Source organism: Halichoerus grypus, chromosome 11 (assembly GCF_964656455.1).
Source record: "Halichoerus grypus chromosome 11, mHalGry1.hap1.1, whole genome shotgun sequence".
Taxonomy (NCBI): Eukaryota; Metazoa; Chordata; class Mammalia; order Carnivora; family Phocidae; genus Halichoerus; species Halichoerus grypus.
Window position 1 is genome coordinate 95,785,101 of NC_135722.1, and position 23,665 is coordinate 95,808,765.

Here is a 23,665-nt window from a genome sequence, read left to right on the forward strand (position 1 = left end):
CAACCCCCCGGGGCTCCAGCGAGGGCGGACCAGCCCTAGCTGGGGTGACCTCAGGCAGCTTCCCTTGTAAGGACACTCAGCTCTGATCCCCTCCCTCTCCTCCCAAAGCTGCTTCTCCCTCTCAGCAACTTTTCCTAAGGATGGGTGATTCCAGGCAAAGCCCTTCCCAGGGGAGGTGTTTCAACATGGGGCCCCACTAGCAAATGCTGGCCTGAGACTCTGACATCAGGTCTCCCCGGTGCCTGCAGCAGAGGTTCACAAACCCCTGCCCAGGATCCCCAGGCTGCCTTTGAAAGAGCAGCCTCTGCCAGGAGGGAAGACTGCCAGTGGATGCACCCCTAGGGGCCGGAGGGCTTGGAGGTGGAGATTTTGTGAGTGTGTGTAAGTGGGTCTGTCTGTGGGCTGGGAGCGGTGATGGGGATCCGAGGGGCAAGGTGGGACTGCATTTCAGTTGCCTGGACTTGGGCTGCTCTTCAAGCCCCTAAAACACATCCTACTTTGGTAGCTCCTTTCTCTTTAAATTCTTTTTCCACTTGGTCAGCACTTTTCCACACCAGGTGTTCTTTGCCCTAATTGTTTCTTGAGGAAGAGGGTGGACCCAAGAGACCAAAAGCATTTACTCACACCTGGGGGGGGTGGGCTATAAATGTGGGGTGCCTTAATGAAGGGTTGAGGCCCAGCAAGCGGCAGTGGTCTGAGTCTCCCACTCTGTGTGTGGGGGTGGGGTGGGGGGGGTCACGCACCCCTGCCCGCAGAGCACAGGCTGGGACCCACCTCTCCTGCTGGATCTCTCTAGCATCACACCCACGATACCCACAGCGGGCGGGGAGGAATGTGAAGGTCATAAGATATACCCAAGGTCGGAAGTACCCGTCGCTCACGGCATGCCAAAGGACAGGGACATTCTGACACCAAGGCCAACTCTAAGACAGGGCCCCTCGATGTGTGCTCAAACGGCCAGGGCTGCTCCGCCAGCTGTTTGTGAAAGTCTGAGACCCGATAATACAAACACAGAGAGTGAACTTAGAAATGTTAAAGAGCCCCCAGCATGTGATGAGTGGGCTCTCCCTGTCGCCGGCAGGTATGGACTAGCTCGATCGTGTGTGGCGGGTATGACCTGCTGTCCTGCGCGGTGGGACCGCGTGCTGGTCTGGACAGACCAGAAGCGGAACAGCTGGTCCTGTACCCCAGCTTGTTGGAGAGGCAGTGCCCCCTAAGGAATGCCCAGCGATGAAACCACACGGATGGTAAAAGACAGCACATGGATGCCCCCCACTGGGCTCCCTCTCTTTGTCCCCTCTTAGGCTGAAGAGAAAGGAGGTCCATGTTCTTCTGGGGACCGCAAAGATGGAGGCAAGAGTGGTGGGGAGCCACTTCCTTCCAAAAGGAAGGGCCGGCACCAGGCAGGACTGGCCCAGTCACCCATGGCTCATCTGGGCAGCTCGATGCTGCCTTGTTTGCCCTGGGGGCTTGGGTTTGGGGATCATGGATGAGCAAGAGTCTGTGAGTGGTAAGGCTGGTAGAGGTGAGAGTAGTTGTTGAAGCTGTTTTGTTTGCGAGGGTTCTCTGATTGCTAGGGGCAGACAGGCAATTCCAGACACCACAGGCTGCTCTCCCGAGATTTCTGGCACGTGGAGCCATGGTATGAAGCCTGGGGAGTGAGTTAGTACCTTCTAATCTCCCTAGCACAGAAACTGGAAACACTCTGGTTTAGAAGGCTCTAACGAGGCAACAGGCTTATGCTGGGGGTCTCAGGAAAGAGATGAGAACGACTTCTAGGCACTGAGGATTGTATCCTACAAGAATAGGGGGCCAAGAGAAATCGTGGGGTTAGCTTTTCTTAAGGAAAATATCTCTAAGACCAGGAGATTCCTTCATTTTCCAGGGATGGTTTTGAAATGTCTCCAAAGGAAGAGAGGCATAGACAAGAATCCCTACATCCTCAGAGTCCTTACACCATCAGGAATTCATATCAATCCCCGCCCCCCACCCTGGACACTTGGAAGGGCTGTGGCTTCATTTTCCTCTTCAAGAGAGGTGAGGGGCAGAGCAGGTAGAGAGGAAGGTGCAGGACCAGGGTCAGCAAGTGCAAATCCTAGAGATTACTAGTCCATCCCCTTCTAGCACCCTCCTCCCCCTATTACAACGAGGAAACTCAAGTCTGGGGCACAGGTAGACATGTCCCACGTGGCTCAGTGACAGAGCGTTGTCTTGTCTCCTGAATGTTTCTGATAATTTTTAACCTGATGATGGATTGTATTTGTACAGTGGTGCACCCTTTGCGAAGCACGTTCATACCCACTCTGTCATTTAATCATGAAAGGGGCGGGTGTGTGTGCACGTGTACCCCATTTAGAAAGGGCTAGGAATAGGGGACTCTTCTTCACCTCCCCCACCCCCCCAAGTACTTCCTAGATTTCTGCTGTCCTCTCTGTCATGGAAAGAATGGTTTTATTCCATAAATATTTGGACTGAAAGCCATACACATCTCTAAAAGACTTCTGCCTGTTTCTGCCTAGAACCTCACTTCTTGGCTGTGATGAAACATAGTTTCTTTACCCTTGGCTTCTCTTCCTGAGGACTCAGTAGGGTGGAGATGGTGAGGAATGAATTGGTTGAGAAGGACTTTCTAGTCTTGGGTCAGTTACTCATTCTTCCTGTGGGACCTTACGAGAGGCACCAGCCTATCTGTACTCCCTACATGGTCATGCCCATTCCTTCCTAAAACCATGTTGGAAGTTCTCAGGTGAAGGGCAAAAGGGTCCCCAGAGAGCTAAGAGGCCTTGGCGGTCCTTCTGGAGGGTAGGGCAGGTGTTAGCCATTCCGCCTCACTGACAGGACAACTGAGGGTGGAGGGGAGCTGCCCAAATGGACAACTGACAAAGCTCAGTCCCTCCCTCATCTCTAGCTCCCTGCCCTCCCGTGGTTCTCCTCACAGAAATCTTCCTTCCCATATCTCTGAGCAGGACAAGGGTGCCAAGGAATTTGCTCTACTATCATCTCGGTTCGCAACCCCATCCCAGTGTCCCATCAGAGGGTTGGGGGCGGGAGGAGACTGGTGCCTTAGTGAGGCTGGCTCAGGATGAGAGGGAAGGAGAAAATTCTTTCTGAGGTTAGATTCTCACCCTCCCCATTTCACCAGAGTTCCTGCTCTTCCCCAGGAAGCATGTTTTGGCCCCAGATAAGTCTTCTGCCTCTTGGACTAAATCAACCCACCTTCCAGGGGTTTGGTTTCCCTCCAGCCCTGTTGGCTGGTGCCCCCTCCATAATCTTGGGACCTCTCCTGATGCTACCAGTCTCCTGTGTCCTCTATCACTGGCTCCTGTGTTGGTCCCCAGTCTTCCCACCCCCATCTTTGGGTAGAAAGTCAGTAGAAAGACCCAGGTTTAACTCTATCATTTGCTAGGTATGGGATCTTGGGAAAATCAGCCTCAAATCCCTCATCTTCAAAGTGGGATGATACCATCTACCCACACAGAACTGTTGGAAAGGCCAAATGCATTGGATGTTTGTGCTCTTTTAGACACAATTGGCACTGTCATCCCTTCCGCCATGAATTCCTGTGATAGAAGGGAAAGCCCCTTGAGGACACGGACTGTTTCTTCATCTTTTTGAGCCCAGGGTCTACACTAGCGTGCTCCTTGGATGTTGGTTACAGGACTACCAGCTAGGTCAGAGCGGAGGATCAGAGGTAAATGGAGCAAGGAGGCTGGCGGTGTCCAAGGGGACACGGAGAAGGCAACTGGAATAAAGGGACTAGGGAGGGGCTGAGGGCGATGCGGTAGCGAGGGAGGGCTTAGCTCTGGGGAAGCCTTTACACAAATGCACGACGTGGAAAGTGATGGCAAAGAATTTGGAAAAGCAGAACGTGTACACTGTTTTCAAGATTCAGCTCCTAGAGATTATCCAGCCCAAATCCAAAGGTCCTGGTGCAGAAACACTTGCCCAGTAATCTGGGCAGAGAGGTAATGGCAGAGCCAAGATAAGAATCCAAAGGAGTCAGGCCTGAGTTTGATTCCTGGTTCAAAGCTGTACAATCCTGGGCAAGTCAGTTTCTCATTCTTTAGCCACAATTTCCTCCTTGATAAAAACAGGGATCATAAGAATGAAATGAGATGATGCACGTGAAATCCTAGGCACACGTCCATGTGCCCAGGTATGGGGAAGAGGCTGCGTGAACGTGGCTGGACTTTCTCTCCTTTTTCCCGTGCCCAGCATGTCTGTCCTCCGCTGTGTTTGAGGCTACTCTGTGATCCGTGTGGTGAAAAGTCCCAGGGTTAGCTGTATGGGTGCTTGGGGTTTGTTAGTTACAGACGCGGGGGCTTTCGAAATGTCGGTAAGCCTGCATATTCTTATCAACCACTCAGTTGAGAACAGGGAAAGAAAATGTTGTCAGTCTCAAGAATGAAGGAAAAATAACAGGGACATAAAAGAAAGGATAGAAAAGCTGATGATTCAGAAATCTAGAAACTTGGCTCCAGTCCTCTGGGAGGGGGATGCCAAGGGTGTCGGGAAGGAGGACTGAACAGGGGATCAGGAGATTTCTGGACTCTAGTGCTGCCACAAAGACACTCGGAGGCTTTGGGCAGTTCATCCTCTGTCCATGCCTCAGCTCCTTATAAGCAGGAGGAAAGGGAAGAATGAATGAGCTGCCTGTCAGGTCTCTGCCAGCCAGGAGGTCTATGTCTGGACCTGAGAACGTCCTCCTTCGCAGTCCTAGCCCGTGTGGATGGGGAAATGACTTCCCTTTCCCAGCTCCCAGCCCTTGTGCCCCTTGGGGATTTCACACAACACAGAAGGTGCTCTCAGGGAGCTGGGGGTTTCTAGGTCACCTTTTGTTTGTAGTTCCTTTAAAACTCAGAGACAAACCACCCCCTAATTCACGCACTGCTGGGAAGGGGGATCTGCCTTTTAAAAATCCAAAGGAAGCCATTTAACCAAGTTGGTAACCATTGTGACTCATAATAAGCTTTTCTCTGTAAAAAAAAAAAAATGAGTCAGAATGACTTTCCAGGAAGTTTGGTTACTTTAATTAGCTACCTCTTTTTTCTCGCCCTTAAAAACATACAGTAATTTGATGATCACCTAAGTATGGATGCTACCAGCCACGGCGCTGAGTCCCTAGAAGTGAAGAATCTAGGGGTGGAGAAGTTCCAGACAGCACAGAGCACGGACTTCTTGGTCTCCTTGGAGTTGAGGAAGACCCACACAGAATCATTTCTTGAATGGGAAACGAGAAAAACCAGCCTCCGGGGCTGACCCCCTTGGCCGGAGTGAACGGGAGAAGGGCATCCCAGCTACCTAGGGCCCCCAAGTGCTTAGCAGCGATGCTCCTTCTGTAAACTACAGAATCACAGGATCTTGAAGATGTCATTAGACGGGATGATGATCACAGCTGCATTGTGTCAGGCAGTGTGCTAAGGGCTTTAAACGTCATCTCAGCTACATTAATTAACCCCCCTCTACAGAAGAGACGAGGCTAAACTAACTTAGCAGATCATACAACTGGTGAGCAGCTAGGCTGTGATTTTAAATCCATACCCTTCGAAGATCATCTGTTCTTGCCTCCTAAGGAGGCAAAGTAGCTGGGAAAAGGTCGCATACGGAACTGGGAGTAGCCCTGGGATGGCAAACAGATCCCCAAAGTGCTAGTTTATGTCTGGATTCTTTCTCCTTCAACTTAGTCTATACATAGCTCCCAGAGTTCCAGATAGGAGGCCAGAATGTGCACAGATCATCTCTTAACACCTTCTTCTTCCCAACCCCCACTCAGAATCTGAACTCACTCTCTCTCCTGGCTCACCTTTTAGGGTTCCATGTAGCTCCTTCCCACTCCCAACACGGTTACCCTGACTCGGTCGCTTAGCTAGTCACAGAAGGCCCGTGCCAGCCAGCCAGCTAAGTGTGGTCTTCTTCCCACATAGGCACTGTCTTAGTTGTGTCCCCACACACCTGGGGTAGTAGACCTGGCCCAGGTGAACAGAACTGGCTCCAGCCAGCCTGCTACCAGGAAAGGGCAATCCAGCTTCTCCTGATAGTGGATTCTGGAGTCTGAGTCTTCTCCAGGGAAGAGTGTCAGAGCCGAGACTGCCTATCCCTCTCCAGCTGAACTGATTTTATTTTCTTTTTTAACAATCTTATTTATTTATTTTGAGATGGAGAGACAGAGAGCGAGTGAGCAGGGGGAGGGGCAGAGGCAGAGGGAGAGAGAGCATCCCAAGCAGACTCCACGCTGAGTGTGGAGCCCAACGCAGGGCTCGATCCCACAACCCTGAGATCATGACCTGAGCTGAAATCAAGGGTCGGATGCCTCACTGACTGAGCCCCCCAGGCACCCCCAGCTGAACTGATTTTAAAACCTTGCTCCGATTCTTTGGGTTGGAGGACATTTTCTTCTCAACTGGGGAGAACAAGTGCCCCCCTCCACAGACTCTCAGTAAAACATACTCAGCAATTAAGTCAATTGAAAAATGAGTGCAACTGGCCCAGAGAGTCTCCTAGCCCAGCTCTCCCTACTCACAAAGAAAACCATAGAACCTACAGCTCTAACATGTATTGTTACCTGTGCAATAGGATTGTTTTAATATTAAATTGTGGGGCAGAAAAGTTTATGGTAAGTGTATCCTGCAGATGCCCTCCACAGGACCCCCAATTATCTTGCCCCTGACCCAAGCTTCAAGAATGGGATTAGACTGCACCTGAAGACTTGGGAAAAGAGTTTAGCTCTGGGGGACATTGATTCTCTTCCACTTCTAATTTCTATGTCTCTAATGATCCAGATGAAAGACTAATTGAGGTCTTGTTGGAAGGCTATTAAAGTTATTTGGGTGGTGTTACAATTTATACTCATATTTCTTTAAGTTCTTTTTAATTATATGGAGCTTTCAAAGCAAAGCTTGGGCTATGGAGTTAAAAGCAGAGAGCTATGAAACTTTCTTCTCAATTCTTTCCTGCCCTCTTTCTCTTCTTTACAAAGCAAAGTCATCTTCCAGGCACCGAGCCTTTCTTTCTGGGTCTATTTACCACCCACATGCATGTAATTTGGAAGAGGAAGACTTGCGCACGGGCCTCTTTGGCTGGTTCCTTGAGTAGGCCTGTTGAGAAATCTGGGGTTAAAAGGCCTTGGTCCCCATCTACTAAAGACACACAGTGCTTTCCATCAGTCAGAGCGGCTAGGACCACAGCCTGCTGCTTCCGGGTGTTGGAATGGCACATCAAGAAGTTGATCTCCCTAACTTTCCTGTTTCCATTTTGTTTTTCAGGATCTGGCCCTTTCCTAGCCTAGTTCCAGGGATTTTTGTCCCCCTCTAGACCAATATCTACTGTTCAAAGCCTCCAGGGTCACATCCTATGTCTCTAAGGGAATTCCTTCATTGCCTAAGCCCCAGCTTTGGGGTTTGATTGGCTGAAAGACTGAGCAAGAAAAGATACCGCATTGTTCCATGATGATTTGCAACAACTCGCTCCCACCCGTACTTTCTTGTTTCATTCCCCAGAAGAGAAGACCCTTACCTGTCTCCACCTGGCTGAGGGCACTGTGAGCATCCGTGGAATCTGCTACATCCCCACTCATCTTGATATCTGCAGGGAAAACACAACTGATTTTAATAACAGGTCACAATTTTTCTTGCTATGACATATGTGGCTTTAACTAAACAGCAAAGATGAATGTGTAATTACAACAACCATCAGACTTTCAAATTCCTGATTCCCGAACATACAACCATTAGAATATTCATAAGCTCGGGGCACAAATCCCCTCCTCCCAGGCTTGCCTCCTTTCCCTGGCCTTTCTTTTCCCCTTCTCTGCTGTTACTGTGGGATCTCTCACCTTTTGCATCATTCATTGTCACTTCCTTCAATCACCAGGCTCAGTTGGTAAAAATTTAACAAGGGGAGGGGTACGGCGAGGTGGGGGGTGGGGGAGAATGCTTCCCATTTTCAATCCTCATTGCCTTTGGGATTTGGAAGACTTATTTATTTATTTATTTTAAGTAGCATAAGAAATATCCGTCTCCCTTCCCCCCCCCGCCCCGTAATAACCCTACCCTGGGAGGTAAGAGTACCCTTGAACCCAGGCTTGCCCTTCTCACCTTTCTTGCCCAGTTCCTGGCCTTGTTCTCTGTCTGGTTCTCAGTGGTCAGCCCACTGTCTGGGGATCAAATCCTAGCTCCTGTGTGGCCCTCCGGAGATCTTTCTCCTCTGGGATCCTTACCTTCTTTCCTACTCCTTCAACGTGCTCAGGGAGAAAGGGATGGTGGGCGGGTCAGTGCCCTGCAGAGAGAGAATACCTACACCAGGCCCGGTCTCAGCCCCCTAGTGCTGCTGGTCCGGCCTCGCTGCCCTGCTTCATTTCAATAAATTAAACATTTACCCCTAACAGACAGCTGCCACCACCTAAGAGGTCCCTAAGTCTCCTCCAGGATCAGCAGAGAAGCAAAGAGGCAACTTTGAACTAACTCATTCTCTCAGCTCCTCTCCTTATTAAACCACCCAAATACTGAAGCCGTTAAAGACAGAAGAATATTTTATTCAAATCGTGTTGACCCCCCCACCACCACCCCCATCCTCTTCTCTGGGGCAGCACTTTAACTCTTTCAAACCAGATAAAGTCTTGGTGAGGCAATTTGCATACCCGGCTCCCCAGCCAATCCCAGTTAAGCATGCAGTCTTAATTTGCATCAGGTAATCAGGCAGTTGGCAGTCAGGACGCCTGAGGTCTGGAGATGATCAGGATGAGGGAAAAGGGTGGACCTCCGCCCCAGGAAAAGCGGGAAAAGCGGGGAGAAACCTACTTTTTTTTTTTTAGGGCAATGATGTGTGTGGCTCTGGCAGAGATTTAAATTATGGCCCCTGGGGGTGTAGTGACTGCAGTGCGGGAGGGGTGACTGCCATGCCAAGCAAGGCAGAGACGGAGGTTCAGAGGCTCTCCAGCTCTTAGAACACCCCAGAAGCAGAGGATGGAATAAGCGACTACGGGAGCCACTGTGGTTTGAGGAATATTTCTGAGACCCACCCAAGTGACGACTCCCAGGTAAATACTTGGAGCTCCATGTCCCGCACAGTCACAGACCACTAGGGGAGACCTTGCAACCACACCTCACCACCTGTCCCACTGTGCTACATTTAGGAAGTCATTTCTTGAGCCTAACCTAAGTCCTTCCTGCTGTAGTTTGAAACTTTCTGTATAGTCAGTCATGTGTGAATATGCAGAACTAGTGTGGGTCACCTGGACACATCTGCAAAGGGCTTCAGCTGTTGCTCACCTTCTGCTCCTATGGAGAAATGGGCTTTGCTTCGTACGACCCCTGGAGCTACGCACGGCCTAACACAGATTTGCTCAGCTCCCGCTTTCCCCATAGGGATTCTTCAACGGTGCTGAGGAAAAAGGCAGAGACTGGCCCCCCAGTTTTCTAAGCGGCCTCAGTAGCATCTAGAGTGGCCTCAGAGCATTGGTTTTGGTGGCCAGCAGACCTCGATTTAATCCCAGCGCTATGGCTAATTATCAGGGGACCCTGGCCACATATTTGAACCTCAGTTTTCTCATCTAAAAATTGGGAATAATGAGGGGCTCCTGGGTGGCTCAGTCGGTTAAGCATCTGCCTTTGGCTCAGGTCATGATCCCGCGGTCCTGGGATCGAGCCCTGCATCGGGCTCCCTGCTCGGCGGGGAGCCTGCTTCTCCCTCTCCCTCTGTCTGCTGCTTGCCCTGCTTGTGTTCGCTTTTTCTGTCAAATAAATAAAATATTTTTAAAAAATAAATTAAAAAATTAAAAATTGGGAATAACAATACTTCCTGAGTTCTTTTAAGGAGCAAACAATACTGAATGAAAACCGCCTGGCTCATTTCCTGGCGCAAAGTAAGCTCTCGATAGAAAAATGAACTAAACAGATACTTAGGCTTCTCTGTTAGTGCTCTTCTCCCATAACAAGAAATAGCTTTGGTTTTCTGTCTCAGTGCTATCATAATTTGTCTTTTACCTGGGAAGCCATATGCATTCTCTAAATTCTGACTTCATGGGGAAAGAGCTCATGGGGACAGTATGGGTTTAAGAGCAGTAAAGGCTGGGATGATGACCAGATTCTCAAATCAACTTATTTCAAATTCTTGATATTTAAGAAGGGTAACTGTTTAGCTAAACCACAATTTCATGCCTGTAACCCAGACTCCCTTCTGACACCCTTTCCCTGCATTGCCTTTAAATATAGCCAAAAGCCATCTCGCACTCAGCCTTTGAATTAGCTTAAAAGGTACTCCTAATCATGTCTAAAAATGACTTTTGAAGGAGGCAAAGGCCCATACTCTGCCAGGAGAGCTTCTCCTTTGATGTACCCATTATGGGATCGACATGGTGACACCTTGGGATTGGACAGGGATTGGAGCCTGAATGGCGGGGCAGGCTGGGATGATCTATAGAAGCTCTTCATGAGTCCCACAGGATGCTAAGACACTGAGAACCAGTTCTTGTGGGTAGGAGGCTGAGGCTGATGGGTGGGACGAACTCTTGGGTCTCAGCCTAAAAATGGGCCAACACCGAAACTCCCCAAGACGCCATAGCCTTTTGCCTGTCCGACAGCACTTGCCGGGGGTGAGTGAGGGAGGTGTGGGGTGGGGCTAGTCTTCTCAGCTCTTATCTGGGCAGGCAGGCGACTGAGTAGGCTCCTTGCCATCACTCCCTTCCCTGGGGAGGCCTAGCTGCTCTGTGTAAGATCCCAGATACCAGACACAGACCCTCATCAGCCTCACTGGCACCATCACACTCTGAAGCTGGGGCAAGACCTGCTGACCTTGCCCTCCCTGTGCCTTGGCCTGACCCACGAGCAGCCCCTCTTCGTACATCTGTGTACAGGATGGGTGTGTGAGCCTGAAGGAGAAAAGTCCGAGAGGAAGCGTCTCCCCCGGGCTGCAGGCTGAGTGTCCACACTGTGCTGAACCCCCAGGTCCAGACTATGCCGGGGCCGGGGGTTGGGGGAAGCAGAGAGCCTACCCTTCTCTCTCCTACTGTCCATCTCCATCTCTCTGAAGGGACTGGAGCTCCCTCCTGACTTCTTCCTCACAGGCTCATCAATGGGGGCACTTCTACCAGAAGGAAACCAAGAGGCCCACCAGTCCTACTTCTGAGCTAGTCATGAGTCCAACTGTCTCCTGGAATAGACTTCTGTCACTTCTTTAAGATGAAGCCACTTCCTCTCACAATGAGACCTTCCAACCCAAATGGTGTTGCTGAGCTGTAACTGGTATCAGTCTGTGAGACTTGATCCCAACCTTGATAGGCAACAGTGAGGAGAAAGACAGAAAAAGAGATGCCCTGGGGCCAACCAGGTGTTCCCCTCCGGCCAGATTCCCACTGTTTTCCTCTGTTTCTTTCCCTCCCCAGCTGTCTGTCTGACTCTTGTCTACCCCTTTGCCTGTTTTTGACCCGGGAAGTAGGGAGGCCGCCCCACATCTTGGCTGGGGTGCCCCCGTGTCTGGTGACCTCATGCCTGCTCAGGTCCTGGAGAGATTCATGCTCCTGGAGAGAAATGCTCTATAAAGTACAAAGTGCCCAGACCCCAGGCCGACCTGAATCATGGCTTGCACCCAGGTCATCTGAGTGGAAAGATGGGCCGACTCGGGGGCCACAGAGCTCGTGGACCTGAGTGCGGGACTCGGTGTGAGCCCGTGCCCTATTTTGTGTGCTCTTTTCCTCACCCAAACTGTTCCAGTAAAATCAGTTGAGGAGGAGTCCCCAAGGGCCCAGGACTGGAAATTCACAGAGAAAGTGCTGTTTGTGAAGAAACAGCAGGACACAGAATTACTGGGAGCGGGGGGGTGGGGGGAGGAGGTAAGACTCAGAAGAGACCAAATTTCCACCAAGAGGATCCTGGACTAGAGACCCTAGAGAGGGACCTGTAATGAGACACTCCACAGAGGGACCCTCCACTTCAGACCCCACACTGAAAGACCCCACAGGATGACCTCAGACTGAAAAGCCCGAGAAGACCCAGCGAGGAAAACCCTTGAATGGAGACCCAGTCAGAGAGATCCACAGAAAGTCCCAAGCTGAGAGATCCCTCTGAGGTGCCACTAAAGGGGAACCAGACACCACTGAGGGGCCGAGACTGAGAGAGCTCTCAGGGTGGTGCAGGTCGACTAAAGAAGTGGGCTGGGGAGGGGCCGCAAGTAAATGTAGACCAGTGAGTCAGGAAACCCACCCAAGGTAGATGGGAACCGTATCTTGGGTTTAGCTCAATCTCCCCTTTTGCATTTGGAACCAGGAGATGGTGAGGGAGGCGTCAGCCTGGAGCTTCCTCCAAGGCTAGGGTGTGGGGGGCTTGGCCCTCTCAAAGGCCTCCTCTCTGCCAGATCCTCTTAGCCCCTAGGCATTTCCCTGCTGGGTCCCAGCTGTCCCACCTCCTCCCACTTCCTCTAGAGCGGGAGCCTCCAGGAGACAATGAAGTGGAAAACCCCTAGGAAGTCTCTGATCTTGTCCCTAAAGAACTTCCCACTGAGGGCCCACCTTTCTGAGGTCTTGCTCCCATTCCAGCCTAGGCCTTCTTGATGGGAAGTGAAGTGGGGAGAGCAGGGGAACAGCCCCCAGGAATGCCCAGCTCCATGTTGGTGCCACAGGGTCTGGAAACAGACTTTCTCCAGATATTGGATGACACCCAGTTGGATGCTTCCTTTGGCCTCATCTGGCCCTTTCTGGCATGTCCTGGCACCTGGGGATCCACGCAGAGTCAACATCTCTCTGTGAGGCTGACTTTCATTCAGCCCCGCCAGGACCATGTTTGGGGAACTGTGGACCCTGGGTCTCCTCATGCACCTGCTGCTGCCTGTTTTCAGGATTGGTGGGACCCAGGAAGGGCCAAAGCCTCCAGACTGCTCTGTTCTTTGGGGTGGGTCAGGAAAATTGCCTCTCCTCACTCTTCCTCCCTACTCCTCCAGAAAGGAGAGCAGGTACAAAATTCCCATCGACAGCCCTGAAATCCTAAATAAAAGTTATGTGGTGCCGCCCTCCCTCTCTGAGAGGCAAACTGCTGGTTTGAAATGGCCAAATCAGTTTTAGCCTTCTACACCTTGAGTCTGTTCTCCACTCAAAGCCTCAGACCTCTAGAAGGCCCACCCTAACACCAAACGTGACCATTCAGGATTAGCAGCACCTGCCCCAGCCCATCTGTGGAAGGATGGATCAGCAGGGTGAGTGGAGGGGCTTCGGTTCACGCCATGCCCACACACCATTCACATAGGGGAAACTGACTCCTGGAAAAGCATTTGCATCCCCTAGCTTCCTTCCCCTGAAGAAAGGGGGGCTTTGTATCTGAATCCATGTGACATGGAACACAGAGGGTGGACCTCTCACCAGCCCCTCTGAGACACGGGAATGGAAGCACCTGTAGGACCACCAGTATACCCACAGAGCCTGTGGGTAGGCACCGCTTCACACGTGGGGTCTGCTCCACCCCCCCACACACACAGGAGGACAGTAGACTCACCTCTGATACACAGGGACACATGTTTCCACAAGCCCTAATCAATACATCGCACCTGCCCCAGGTGTGTCTCTGTAATTGCCAGGCCCCACTCGCTTCTCCTAGCGCACCCCCACCAGACCTTACAAATGCCCACTCTGCCTCCACTTCACATAAAGGACCGAGACACAAAACACGGAACATGTGGATACAAGTATTTTCCTCACTTGTGCACTCCCAGGTCCACACCCCTGGCTGAGTGAGTGAGCCACCCTATTGCGATCAGTGAACAGAACTTCAGCCAGACTACAACAGCTCAGCATGCCCAAGTCCCACACATCTGCCACTCTCCAGATTGGAGGCTTCAGAAGCCCTCCCACCCCTTACACCCGTAGTCCCCACCTCCATTCTTTTCCAGGGTCCCCCAACATCCACCTACCCACGCCGTCGGCCCCTGGGTGACCCGCTACCCACACTGCCATCTCCTGGTCGCTGGGGAAGCAGACAACCCCCCCAAGAACGGTGCCCCTCTCCTTCGCCCCCTTCGCCCCTTCTCTGACACCTGTCAGCGCTCACTCCCTCCGCCCCTCACCTGTGTGCATGGGTTCCAGATTCACCATCCTGCCCCAGGCGGGGCCAAAGCCAGCGCCCCCCCAGGCCCCTCGCGACTGCCCCAGCCGGGCCCCCTGGGAAGCCAGGGTCTCCTTCCTCCCGCCCCCGGCCGCCGCCGCCGCCGCCGCCGCCGCCGTGGAAGCCGCTGCCGGGGCCGTCGCCGCCGCTGTCGCGCGCTCCGCTGCTCCCGCCCGGGCAGCGCTCCGCACGGCCAGGATTGCCACACTCCCCAGGTGAGCACGCGGCGCGGCGCGGGGCGGGGGCCGCCGGCCACGCCCCCCTGGCAGGGCCCCCGCGCCTGGCCCCGGGCCCATGCAAACCAGCGATTTGCATACGGGGAGCTGGGGACCTGGGGAGGGGGACAGGGGCTGCTGCCGGGGCGGGTCCCCACCCTGGGGAACACCTGTCCGCTCTAACCTGGCCGGGCAGCCTCTCCCTAGGGCGCCCACAGCCACCCAGACTCCTGGTCCAGCTCGCCCTTTTTAGGAACCCCTGATGGATTCTCCAGCCGGGGCCTGAGCTGCTGCCTGGACAGACTCCCAAAGGGTAAGCGCTGCCAAGGAGTCTAGAGCGTTTAGAAAAGCCGTGGGGGTGTTCTGGAAAAAATCTGGCTTTGGAGTCCTCTCTCTCCACCGCTTACCAGCTGGGTGACAAGAGCCAAGGCTTTTCACCTTCCTGCGCTCAGTTTACTCATCTGTAAAACGGGCAGGTGCTCATCACAACTGGCATCTATCTATACGCAGTTTAGCAGGTGGCCAAACTCACCTAGCGCGCCCCCCACCCCAAACGTGCTCACAACATCCTGGGAGCTAGATGCGGCCCAGCTTATTATCCCGTTTTCAGGGTGAAGACATTGTCCCCTGCCTGTCCTCCAGGTCCCAGGTAGCTCTGAGTTTCTATGAGAAGATGATGTGAAAATTATTTACCAAGGTCAGGGATTGTGGGGACAGACACCTGCCTCATCTACAGAGGTGGGAAGGGACTCACCAAAGGCATACCATTTCCTAGCGAGGAGCCTGACTCAATCAGGTCTCTGGACTCCCACTCCAGTGCTCTTTGTAGCACCCATTATAAACTCATCATCTAAGCTCCCCCCACTCTTCTCCTCCATTCTTTAGGTCCCAGGAAGTGGTGCTAAGGCCAAGGGCTTACCTGTCTGTAAGCCCAGAGAGCCATGGGCTGACACGAGCACAGGACCTTGCCCTCCTTCCAGACAGGTGTCCCTACTGACCTACCTTCATCTTAGTCTCAAGGACTCTTTCCTGCTCACAGAACAGGTCCTGAGCTTTTCTGCCTCTCTGCATCTTTACGGTGTCTTTCATCTGACACGTTACCCACCCCCCACCCCAATGATCCCTATTATAATATCCAGCATTTATTTTTTTTATTTTTTTAAAAATATTTTATTTATTTGACAGAGAGATAGAAGAGCACAAGCAGAGGGAATGGCAGAGGGAGAGGGAGAAGCAGGGTCTGCACTGAGCAGGGAGCCCAATGTGGGACTCGATCCCAGGACCCTGGGATTATGACCTGAGCCGAAGGCAGACACCTAACCATCTGAGCCACCCAGGCGCCCAATATCCAGCATTTATTGAGCTCTCGCTCTGTGCCAGGCACTGTGCTAACCAACACTTTAAAGGCTTCCGATCTTGTGTAGTCCTCATAACAACTCATAAATGGGACTCTTATTATTCCCATTTAACAGGTGGGTAAAATGAGGCTTAGAGAGTGGAACTTGCCCGATGTTGCACAGCCAGGAAGTACCAGGGCTCCTGTTCTGAAACACTGCACGTTACTCCCTCTGCACAGTTCACATGCCACCTCCTTTCTGAAGTTGGAAATGATCTGATCTTTTACTAAATTAGCATAACACTTCAGTGTGCTTCGTAGCCCTTGTGGTGGGTTCCGTGGGACTTTGCTTACCCTGCCTCCCAGTCGTTAACTAATTGGCTGCCTGTACTCAGTGCCAGGACACACAGGCTTTGGGGGGGGGGGCTCAGTGGGTGCCCCAGAGGCCGTGGAGAAGTAGGAAGTGCTCAGTAAGTCCCTGTTCCGGTTCATATGAACCACGCTCCGCCAGTCACATCAACTTTTCTTCCCACTCTCGGCAAGAGGGAAGAGGACTTTCTTCCTGATTCTTTGGCTGGGGGAAGAGATCAGTAAAGGCTCCTTGGAGGCCCCCTGAACCCAGGGATACCTCTCAGGACACCTCTACCCTGTCCCTTCCTTCCCTCCTCTTCTTCCTCCTTTCCCTTCCCTCCTCCACTCCAGGTCTGGCTCCTTCCCTGAGGTCCCTTTCTCATCTACAGCTGTATTTCGCCTACCATCATGCTAGAAAAATGCCGGCGCATAGTTCATATACCCCCACGTGCTTGTGATTTCCATATGTCAATTTGCATAGCATCTGTCTGACTGCGTACACCGAGGGTCTGCTTCTCTGACCACCGTATCTGGGACCTGCTGCTTCTCTTTCCATGTGCAGAGTTACCTTTCTTCTCTGGGCTTTGGTTTTCCAGAAGCCCGGGGTTGCGGGTGGGTCGGGGGGTGGTGGTGGCATGTGACTAATGGTTTCCAAGGGCCTTCTAGTTCCAGCAGGCTAGGATTCTGGGGCCCTGGGGATGAGGTGGGGGCAGAGCTCTTGGGGATGGCGAACCACTGAGCAGAGGTGGGACCTTGAAGGTTCACAGTTGGAAGCACAGGATTCCAGACAGGGGGTGGGAGGATGGGAGGGTGAGGGGGTGGGGGTGGGGAGAGGGTGACAGACATTACCTCACCTTCATCCCTGGACTCATTCATTCAATAAATATTGAGTGCTTCCTATCTGCCAAGAGAGGTGCGACATGCTAGGCATGCACCTTCTTATTTACTCAGCACACCTTTAGGAGGAAGATACAGTTTTGAGACTCCTTTTATAGACGAGGTTCAGGGAGGTTAATGCAACTAGTAGATGGCAGAGTTAGGAGTTAGAACAGGTCTGCCAGACTCCAAAGCTGGAGCTTTTATTTATTTATTTTTTATTTTCAAAGATTTTATTTATTTATTTGAAAGAGAGAGCCAGAGACAGCGACAGAGTTATAGCAAGAGAGAGCACAAGCGGGGAGTGGGAGAGGTAGAAGTAGGCTCCCCGCTGAGCAGGGAGCCCAACATGGGACTCCATCCCAGGCCCTGGGATCATGACCTGAGCCGAAGGCAGACGCTTAACCCACTGAGCCACCCAGGAGTCCCTAAAGCTGGTGCTTTTAATCCTACCCTCCAGTGTCTGTGCTGAAGTCTCCCCTTCTCTTCTGTGATCATGTCACTCGAGGTGGAAGGAATGTAGACTATCATTCATATGAGGAACCCAGGTCCACAGAGGGAGGAACTTGCCCAGGGTCACGGGGCAGGTGGATAAGTCACAGCAGAGCAGAGACCTTTCTGTTCTCCCTGCTCCTCCTTCATATGCTCTTCCAGAGTCTTAGCAGGTCAGGTGTGTTAGTGGCATGCAAATATGGGGCAATGCGCAAAGCTGGACAATCTCTATTCCTTCCCTCGCCGACTTGCTTGATGATCATTTCAATTAGATGAACTGAATGGGAGTGCAAAAGACCTCTTTATCCCTCCTTCTTTCCCAGAACTCAGAATCTCCATGAAACCAGCTTTTTGAGTTCTGGGCAGATGGGAGATCCTGGGGAAGGTGCCAACCCCTGGGCCTAATACTCCGTGTTCTCTGTTTGGCCTGGGAGAAGAAAAGCTGTGGGAAAGAGAAGAGAGATAGGAGGTTGCCTGGAGGTTAGAAAAGGAACAGAGGAAAGAAAGGGAAAAAGAAACAAGGAGGGGAAATTTCATTGCCTTTGGACATCAAAAGAGGCCTATGCAAATGCAATGCAAATGACATGCAAATGAGCACTCCCTGCTCCCCTTACCCCCACCCTTTCTCAACAGCTGGAGGACTTTTTCAGAGAGTAGCCAAAACCTTACTCCAGGATACTGTAGTCCCCAAACTGTGATCAACTCTGACTCTGCTCCAGGTCCTCCTGGTCTTCCTGGGGTGACATCTGATCCCCTTGGAAGTCGCTAGCTCCCGAGGCCCCATTTCTACTTGAGCAGGCCCTCAGCTTCTTTTGCTTCAAGGACAGAAGCCTCCAGGAACCAGCCTCCCCTTTCAGACACACTGCTGGATGCACTACCTCCCGTTGAGAGAAGGTGCTTAGGGGAGGGAGGTGGGCCCCTGGCCCTGTTCTCCGCCTCGGCAAAGAGAAGTGGCCTTCTTGGCTGTGGGCCCTGTTGCTCACTCTCATTTCCTGTCATGTCAGCTGGATTGAGTTGTCAGGGTTGGGAGAAGGGTGGGGAGGGAGGCATCCTGGAAGGCCACCAAACAACAAGTCCCTTCTAGCTCCTTCTGTCTGCCAGATGGGCTGTAGGGCCCAAAGCGTGGGGGTACGGGGTTGGGGTCAGCTCCCTGCCTTGGGGCAACCACAGGGAATGGAATGGATCCCAGCTCAGGCTTCCCAAAAGAGCAGATGGAAGGAAAGTAGAGGCCAAGAAGAACTTGCAAGCCTCTTTTAAAATCACACCTCAGAGACAATCTGATGGCTCCATTGCCAGGAGGAGTATTGCAGAATGGGGGTGGGGGGGCTAGTGTCAGGTGACAAAGTGAGAGGTGCTCTGGGAACCAGGATAAAGCCACTGTTTCTGGGGAGTGGACCAGAGAGGACAAGGGAGTCAGGGCACTGAGCTATTCCCTGCCCCTGATATCCCTAATGTTGAGTCCCCAACCCCGGACACCCCCCCCCAATACCAAGCCTTCGCTCACCTCTACAGGGAGGAGTATACACATAAACTCACTGCTCACTTGCACTTGAACGTTCTGAAAAAAAGTAATGATACGGATTTGATTTTAAAACAGCATAACAACTGTCTTCCAATGAGCTTTTTTGGTCTCGGGGACTGCATTGGGCCTGGGTCTGGCCACTCTGATGACACCTTCAGCAGAACCCTGCCTCAGTCCTTCCCGGACTCTCTGGGTCTACTTCAGCCCAGGTAAGCCTCCAGGTCCCCCCGCTCGCTCGGGGCAAGTCTAAGGCCAGCGCGCCCTCTTGCGGTGATCGGGGGGCGTGTGCCCTCGGCTCGAGCATCCTCACTTGCAAGACTGGAGACATCTCACTGCTGTGGCGCCCTGAGTGTCCCCTCCATGGCTGGGGGGCTTATGGGTGAGGGCCCCAGTGCCAGGCATGGCGGAGATATTGAATCTTGGTTTCAGAGTGCTGTTGGGTCTTTGGTCCGCGCTCCCCATCAAATGCCAGACTTTGCCATGGAACCCCAGTTGGAGTCAGCCAGCCTTAGCCCAATCAGTGCAGTGACAGGAGTCCTGGCCTTGTCTGGTGGCCATCCTGTTGCTGGACAGCTCTGTTGGTTAAAATATCCTACCTCCCACAGTGCCCTCCGGGGCTTCTGAGCTACACCCCGACACAGAAGGTCAGCGGCCATTCCCCCATTCATCCATTCAGAGAGGGTAGTGAGTACCCACTGGTGCTGGGCGTTAAGCTAGGGGCTGGAAACGTAATGGAGACTGACCCTGTCCTCAGGAAGCTCACAGCCTGGTGATGCTCGCGGAGCGGGGGACAGGGAAGGCAAGTCCCTGATACTGGAGCATGTCCTCTAACTGAAAAACGGAGGGGTGCTATGGGGGCCTGCTGTGGAGCATGACCTACCGAAATCTGGGGGTGGGCACCAGGAAGAGCTTCTTCGAGGACCAGACTTCCGAGCTGGGACCCCGAGCAGAGGGGAAGGAAGTGGGAGCAGGTGTCAGCAGTACCGGCGAAGGCCGGCAGATGCGTGGGGCGCCGGAGTCCCTGAAGCAGTGGAGACGACATCACAGAGCGCCAGAAGCGGGAAAGCCCGGGTGAGGGAGGGCCTGACTGAGTGGGAGTAGTTCACTGGTGTCAGGAACAGGCGTCTTGCTACTATGGATTGCAGCACAGCCTTGAGTCGAGGCAGCGAGGTTGGGAATTGCTGAGGAAGAGGACGTTGGCAAGAAGCGTGACCGAAGACACAGGGAGAAATAGGGCAGAGGTGGAGAGGGACCTGGGGATGAGGTGTTTGTTATTCTGTTTTTGAGGTGGGAAAGATTTAAATCCTCTCAGGGCTGATGGGAAGAAGGCAGGAAAGAGAAGTGGGAGAGAGCGAGGGGACAGTTTCCCCAGGGAGGAGGTGGGGGAGGGCTGGGATTCAGAGCCCTGGGGTCTGGAGGGGGGGGGGCACCTCCCGCACCATCACGGCAGGAGGGGATCAGGAAAGGCCTGTGGGCATGCGGGCCCAGCAGAGATGTGGCGGTCTGTGCCCGCTTCCCATGACACAGGAGAGGGGGAGCCACGAGTGCAGTGGGCCCTCATCCCGCCTCTCCCTGCTCAGGAGTCAGGACATTGCCTCAGCCCGACCTACAGCCGGAGCCACGGCCGAGGAGGGCAGCAGGTCACCGCAGGGGAGGTGGACACCCCACCCGCCGGGCCTGGGGCCTGAGGTAGCTTGTGATGCGCCTTCATTCCCTCGCTCCATCTGAACCCCACTCCCCGCCGAGGCCGGGCTCTTCTCCAAGGAGAAGGGATGCACTGAGCCCCTGCCACGTGAGCCTATGTTTTCCTTCACCTCCCTTTTGCTTTCTTCCTTCCCACTGTCCGTTCTTCTGGGTCCCCAGCCAGGACTGCCGTCTGAGCAGTCAGGGTCTCCGCGAGGAAACAATCAACGCAACACGAGGAACGCCTTTAATGAAGGTGCTGCTGATTCACGGAGGCGCGAGCAGGATTAAGGGAACCAGGGAGTCGGGATGCTGAGAGGCTGGGGCTGAAGAGGCAGGAGGAGGAAACCGTGGTCTAGGAGCCCAAGGAGGTCTGGAGCTTGGAGGAAGGAAGCCAGCGCAGAGGTGTGGTCCAGAAGCAGCACGGAGCAGGGATATATGCCTGGAAATTCCTCTCGTCCTGCCCTCTGGTCTCTGGTGCTTCTCACTGGCTGAGCCCGAGGAAAAGGGGCCCAGGTGAGACCGATCCACAGGTTGGTGTCCTGGGGCACAGAGCAGAGCAGAGGAGTGTAGGGAATGAATGGGGCGGGGCAAACCGGAACAACCAGCAGGGCTACCTACCTGTCACCTGGCTTCAGTCAATAGTTGAGATCTGAGAGGAAACCCCAGAATGCTTTATTTAATGTTTCTCAAGGTCAAAATGGCCAACACCGTACGCGAAGATCAAGTGATAGCAGGTGTGATGGTTCATTTCCCATGTCAGTTTGACTAGGCCATGGTGCCCAGTTGTTTGGTCTAACACGAGTCCAGATGCTGCTGGGAAGGTATTTTTGTGGATGTGATTAACATCTACAATCAGTTGGCTTTAGAGAGATTGCCCTTGATAATGTGGGTGGGCCTCATCCAATCAGTTGAAGACATTGATAGCAAAAAGTGAGGTTTCCCCAAGAAGGAAGTCTGCTTCAAGACTGTAACAGAAATCCTGTCTGAATTTCCAGCCAATTGACCTGCCCTGCAGATTTCAGACTCAGGACGGCAACATCCACTTTTGCCTAAGCTGCCAGCATTTTGGAGTTTCTAGACCCCACAATCACGTGAACTAATTCCTTACTATAAATCTCTCTCTCTGTGTATCCTATTGGTTCTCTTTCTCTAGAGAACCCCGACTGATGCAGCAGGAATGTGGGGAAACGGACCGCTCATGCACTTGCTGGTGAGGGTGTAAATTGGGACCGCCCCATGTGGAGGGCAGTTCGTAAGTCTCTACCAAGTACTGGGCTTTGCAGCGCTCCGTGTTTAGCATTTCTCTACAGCACGGCTTGGAAGAACCAGTCACGGACAATTCAACCGTCCACCAGTGCCACATGCCTAACAATACGAGGTAGAACGCCAGCCCGCAAGGACACACTGATCGCCGGGTCTGGAAGCCCTTCGAGACGGCCGCCTCTTCGCAGATGAGGAACTGGGGGCTGGTGACGGGCGTGACGTACCCCAGATTGCACACAGCTCAGACGAGGCCGGTACCCCCATTCCTCACAGGCATTGTTACCCTCAAGCTTTGCTTCTTGGGAGAGGTCCTTGCCGTATTTTTTGCCAGGCTCCTTGGTGGCTCAAATCACCACATCTAGGTTCCAGGACAAGACTTTCATTGACTAAGGTTGCAGAGAGAGGAGCCTGAAGAAAACCCATGGAACATACAGCAAGGCCCAGCCCAGGCTGGGGTGATCCTGCCAGGGAGCGCCTCGTACCACTTGTGGTTCTCTGGCTTGAAGAGGCTCCCATGAGGCCCAGGGCCCTGGCCTCCCACCCGGAGCCCTGCTTACCTTGGCCAAAGGGACCAAGCAGGAGCCTGCTCCTGCCGGCTCCAGTCGCAGGGGACCAGTGTGCGTACCCCCATATATTCAGTGCTTGCTACTGCCAGACTGCCCTCCCAGTGGGGGCTGCACACTTCATACTGCGCCCCCTCTCCCCACCCCGCGGGTGGGGCGAGCTGTGCTCTCTAGGGCTCTAGGGGGCCAGACTGATAAACCCATTAGGGTTAGTAGGTATGTGTGGCGTAAGAAGGCTGAGGGTTGGATCCCAAGGGTGCTCTAACTAGCTGTCTGACCTTGGGCAGGTCACATAATTTTACTGGTGAGCCACATCCATAAAGTGTCACAGAACTGCTACAAACGAACCGATGAGCTACTTGATAGGAAGGCGCTTCGTCAGCTCGGAAGCACCAGAGAAATGAGCGTTCCTTGTAGATACGTTACCTCCCCCGAGGGTTTTCACAGTGCACAAAGGCCTCTTTAGGAAAGTAAAGCCTTATCCGGGTGTTTCTCAAATAGCTGACCCTGGACATGTATTTAATGAGCTGCACTCCTGAGTGATTCTGAGGTACACAGAACCCTGAGACCCTTGCCAGACAAGTGACTGTGGTGGTGGCATTGGAGGGACCTGAGAGCGAGGGGGTGGGCAGGGAGGGGGGAGGGTCGCTTGGAATGAGCGGGAGTGTGGGCTTTGCCTGAGTGTGGCATCAGCCTGAAGTTTCAGGGCATCTTAATTCTCATCCCCATGCCCTAAGACCAGGCAGGGTAGTTTGTGATGACAGGGTCCAGAAGCCCCCTCATGGCAGGGACAGGCAGGCTGGGAGGTGCTAGTTATTCCCAAGGAAGATTAGAAAAGCACTCTTCAAAAAACAGCCTTATTTTTGGCCATTTGAAAGTGAGTGAGAAAAGTATATGACCTGGGGAGCCCACCCCCAGCAAATAAGGCACATATAAGGTGGGAGGTGGGAGATGCCTTCTCCAAGCAATCTCCTCTCTTTATACTGGGAGGTACTTATGATGTGAAGAGGCCTTCGAGAGGTCTGGTTTAGCTGTCTCAGGTTTACAGGTGAGGAAATGTCTGCTCTTTTCACTAACGATATTAATAACAGCGAATACAGTGAGCACTATGTGCTGGGCACTCCACGTGTATGAACCCACGTCAGTCTCACAGTTAAGCTCATTTTATAGCTGAGAGAGCTGAGGCACAGAGAGGTAAAGTCACTTGACCCAAGACTGCACAGGAAATAAGAAGCAAGGCCAGGATTTGAACCTTGGAAGTCTGGTTCTGGAGTTTAGGC

General features: G+C 52.9%; 1 protein-coding gene and 2 long non-coding RNA genes across 7 annotated transcripts in view; 1 reads left to right on the forward strand and 2 right to left on the reverse strand.

Moving 5' to 3' along the window:
* The window catches only part of POU2F3 (POU class 2 homeobox 3), a 73,943-nt gene extending 59,328 nt beyond the window's left edge, over window positions 1-14,615 (reverse strand). The window contains exons 1-2 of one of the 4 annotated variants that reach the window (XM_078058863.1): window positions 14,481-14,615; window positions 7,513-7,581 (exon numbers count right to left, since the gene is read on the reverse strand). In XM_078058863.1, coding sequence (XP_077914989.1) covers window positions 7,513-7,573 — 61 coding nt within the window. In that variant the 5' untranslated portion in view covers window positions 7,574-7,581; window positions 14,481-14,615. Of the gene's footprint in view, window positions 1-7,512; window positions 7,582-8,093; window positions 8,145-13,678; window positions 13,700-14,043; window positions 14,203-14,480 lie in introns of those variants that run through there. The other 3 variants (XM_078058862.1, XM_078058865.1, XM_078058864.1) reach the window with 3 other exon arrangements.
* Window positions 14,229-22,095, forward strand: LOC118547718 (uncharacterized). 2 transcript variants are annotated; one of them, XR_004923240.2, is made up of 4 exons: window positions 14,229-14,296; window positions 18,949-19,082; window positions 20,737-21,072; window positions 21,713-22,095. It is a non-coding gene; the product is annotated as an uncharacterized LOC118547718 (long non-coding RNA). The 2 variants fall into 2 exon arrangements; XR_004923239.2 differs by lacking the exon at window positions 14,229-14,296 and adding an exon at window positions 14,522-14,609.
* Window positions 16,875-20,119, reverse strand: LOC118547719 (uncharacterized). The gene is made up of 3 exons (XR_004923241.2): window positions 19,754-20,119; window positions 18,856-18,909; window positions 16,875-17,793 (listed from the first exon to the last, which is right to left on the reverse strand). It is a non-coding gene; the product is annotated as an uncharacterized LOC118547719 (long non-coding RNA).
* Window positions 22,096-23,665: the final 1,570 nt, after the last annotated feature.